This window comes from Lolium perenne, chromosome 3 (genome assembly GCF_019359855.2).
Source record: "Lolium perenne isolate Kyuss_39 chromosome 3, Kyuss_2.0, whole genome shotgun sequence".
Taxonomy (NCBI): domain Eukaryota; kingdom Viridiplantae; phylum Streptophyta; class Magnoliopsida; order Poales; family Poaceae; genus Lolium; species Lolium perenne.
The window spans coordinates 11548387-11551246 of NC_067246.2; the positions used below are offsets into that span (position 1 = coordinate 11548387).

At 59.5% G+C, this 2860-nt stretch overlaps 1 protein-coding gene across 1 annotated transcript; it reads right to left on the minus strand.

Annotated features, from left to right (window-relative positions):
• Positions 1–315: 315 nt before the first annotated feature.
• LOC127325827 (protein ASPARTIC PROTEASE IN GUARD CELL 1) lies at positions 316–2270 on the minus strand. The gene has a single exon (XM_051352646.2). The coding sequence runs from the start codon at positions 2113–2115 to the stop codon at positions 619–621; it is 1497 nt and encodes a 498-aa protein (XP_051208606.1). The 5' UTR covers positions 2116–2270; the 3' UTR covers positions 316–618.
• Positions 2271–2860: the final 590 nt, after the last annotated feature.

The window sequence follows — 2860 nt, forward strand, 5'->3', positions numbered from 1 at the left end:
ATTTCGAATCAAAGTAGGATTATTCGAATTAAATCTATAGGATAATCTTACATAATTTCGGATGCAGATATCCAGTGCTATCTATCATATCATATCATATACCGCATCTGTTATCATATTCGGAATCGGACATCCTTAAGTTATTTGTCAGATTTTTTCATATTGGATATACATTTCCTTTAAAGATTTAACAGGGATCTATTTACCATACAATGTCATATACCACATCCGTTATTAAATTTAGAAATTGAATACCCTTAGTCGTCGGTTTCTTCAAAGCGGATATAGATCCTCTAAAACAGATACATAAACAAATTCAGGAAGGAATTAATAATTTAGCCATGAACAAATTCGTTCACGCACGTAGTACACATACACAGATCCATGGCGAGCTCGAGCTGGAGCTCGTCGGCATGCACAGAGGTAGACGACGACGACGACTACAAGGACACTTACACTAGACCCATCAATCACGCACAGGCTGGCACTCCTTGTCTTTGTCCTCGCGCCTTTGCCTTTTCCCAAAGCCTCACTGTCTCCGCTACACTCCACATTCCACTTAATTACCGCACACTAATCACTCACTAATTAACCAGCCAAGCTCAGCTCAGTAGCTAGCTAGCACTTGTTGGCGGCGAAGCCGACGGTGCTCCTGGCGGTGTCGAAGCTGACCCGGACCCCCTGCTGCTGCACGTTGCCGATGATGGACACGGCGCCGCTGGTGCCGGCGAAGGCCAGGCAGTAGGTGCCAGCGCCATCGACGGGGATGAGGTAGTTCTTGGCCGGCAGCTTGAGCTCCCCGCCGCCCTCGAACCGCAGCGAGACGGCCGGCACCTGCACGCTCGTGCGGCCCGACAGGTCGTAGCAGGTGTCGAAGAGGGAGACGCCGGAGGTTCTCGGGAGGGTGTGGGTGCCCTGGACGAACGCGTCGCGGAGGGCGGAGTAGGCGGCGGTTTGGAGACGGGTGACCGCCGTGCCGGAGTCCACGATGACGCCGCCGGAGCCCGCGTCGTCCATGGCGAAGGCGGTGGGAGGGATGGCGAGGGTCTGCCCGCCGACGGAGATGCCGGTGAGGGAGACGTAGTAGAAGGTGCTGGTGCGCGGGCTGCGGACGAGCGGCGCGGTGACGAGCGTGGCGGAGTTGGTGGACTGGGAGGAGTCGGGGGCGTCGGAGCCGAAGTGGAGGGTGGAGGCGGAGGGGGAGTCGCGGTCGACGAGGCAGTAGGAGAAGGCGGTGGCGGAGATCTGCGACGGGAAGGAGAGCGGGCCGCCGCCGAGGGCGAGGAGACCGGCGGCGCCCACGAAGAGGCCCTCGTTGTCGTGGCCGCAGCCGATGGCGACGTCGGGGACCGGGGCGGAGTCCCCGAGCGTGAGGGTCTCGGACACGAAGTCGCCGACGGTGTAGGAGCCGTCCCCGTAGGCGACCTCGTAGAGGCAGGCGCCGGTCGCGTTGCGGCAGGCGGCGGCGTCGAGGTCGCGGCAGCGGGGCGAGTCGCAGCCGACGGCGGCGTAGGAGGTGGAGAGGGAGGGGTCGTAGACGGGGTCGGACTGCGCGTAGCAGTCGGCGCAGGGCTGGCACTGCAGCCAGGTGACGTCGCTGCCGGTGTCGAGCACCATGTAGAGCTGGCGGGCGGGGCGGCCGATGCCCACGCGCGAGAAGTACTCGCCGCTGCCCTGCCCCACGCCGGAGACGATGGGGCCCTGGATGTCGGCGGCCGAGGCGGCGAAGAGCGGGTCGGTGCTGGCCGGGAGGAGGGAGGCGGTGGTGATGCCGTCGGCGGCGAGGGTCGCGCGGGCCGTGATGGCGGCGGCCCGGGCGGAGTCGCGGTGGAGGCGGGAGAGGACCAGGGACTTGTAGCTCGGGTGCCGGCCCTGCTGCGACGGGAGGAAGTCCCGGGAGTGGAGCCGCAGCGAGAGGCGGCCCTCGGTCGGATGGACGTCGTCGGTGGCGGCGAGGGACTGGTGGAGCGGGAGCGCGTCGCGGGAGACGGCGGCCTGTGCGCGGGAGAGCGACGCGGCGACGTCGAGCGTCTGGGTGTCCGTAGCCGGCGCGGGGTGGCGGGAGAGCGCCGGCGGCGGGCAGGCGAGCAGCAGGACGAGGAGGAGGAGCTGCATGGTGGTGGGTGGAGTGGAGTGAAGAGTGAGTGACTGAGGAGGGAGATGGGGAATGGAATGAATGAATGTAGGGAGTGAAGTTTGTCACTGCAGCTAGCGGTGGAGACGGAGGAGATCTCGCGTCATTCTTCTTCCGCTCTGCTCGTCATCGCACCGCGCGGCAGGACGATGGGATCCACGGAGTTTAATGGGCATCAAGGCCAAGAATAGCGGAGGAGGCACGCTCTTGGTTCCATCCAATTTACTCCTCCAATGAATTCTTCTTTATGTTGCTGAGTACATGTAGGTCGGGAGGGACACCATTAGAAATTGGAATCCTGGTGATTATAAACTGTGTTTGTTGTTGGGGAAAGTGATTTAGAACTTTTTTTTTTTGAACAAGGAAAAATATTAACATTATAGCTCAGAGTACAACATATCTCGACGACAAAGCATCGAGCGACGATCAAAGGTGCCTAAATGCACAATATGAACATGTAGTTGATACCAAAGATTGCCTATGAAGCCAAACAGCGATCGTTCATCCGCCGACAACACAGACCCGATATTACTGCATCTGCAATCTTCAAGGGCCTCCATTGTGCTCCATACCGGTTGATGCCCTGCGGGTGGCTCTCCCGACAGTCTATCCGGCGTATGCACTTGAGGTTGAGGAGGATTGAGCTGTAGATTTCGAGGAACCATCACCGAGCTCAATCTCAGAAGGTCCCCGCCGTTGAATCTGGGGATCAACGACAGAGGTGTT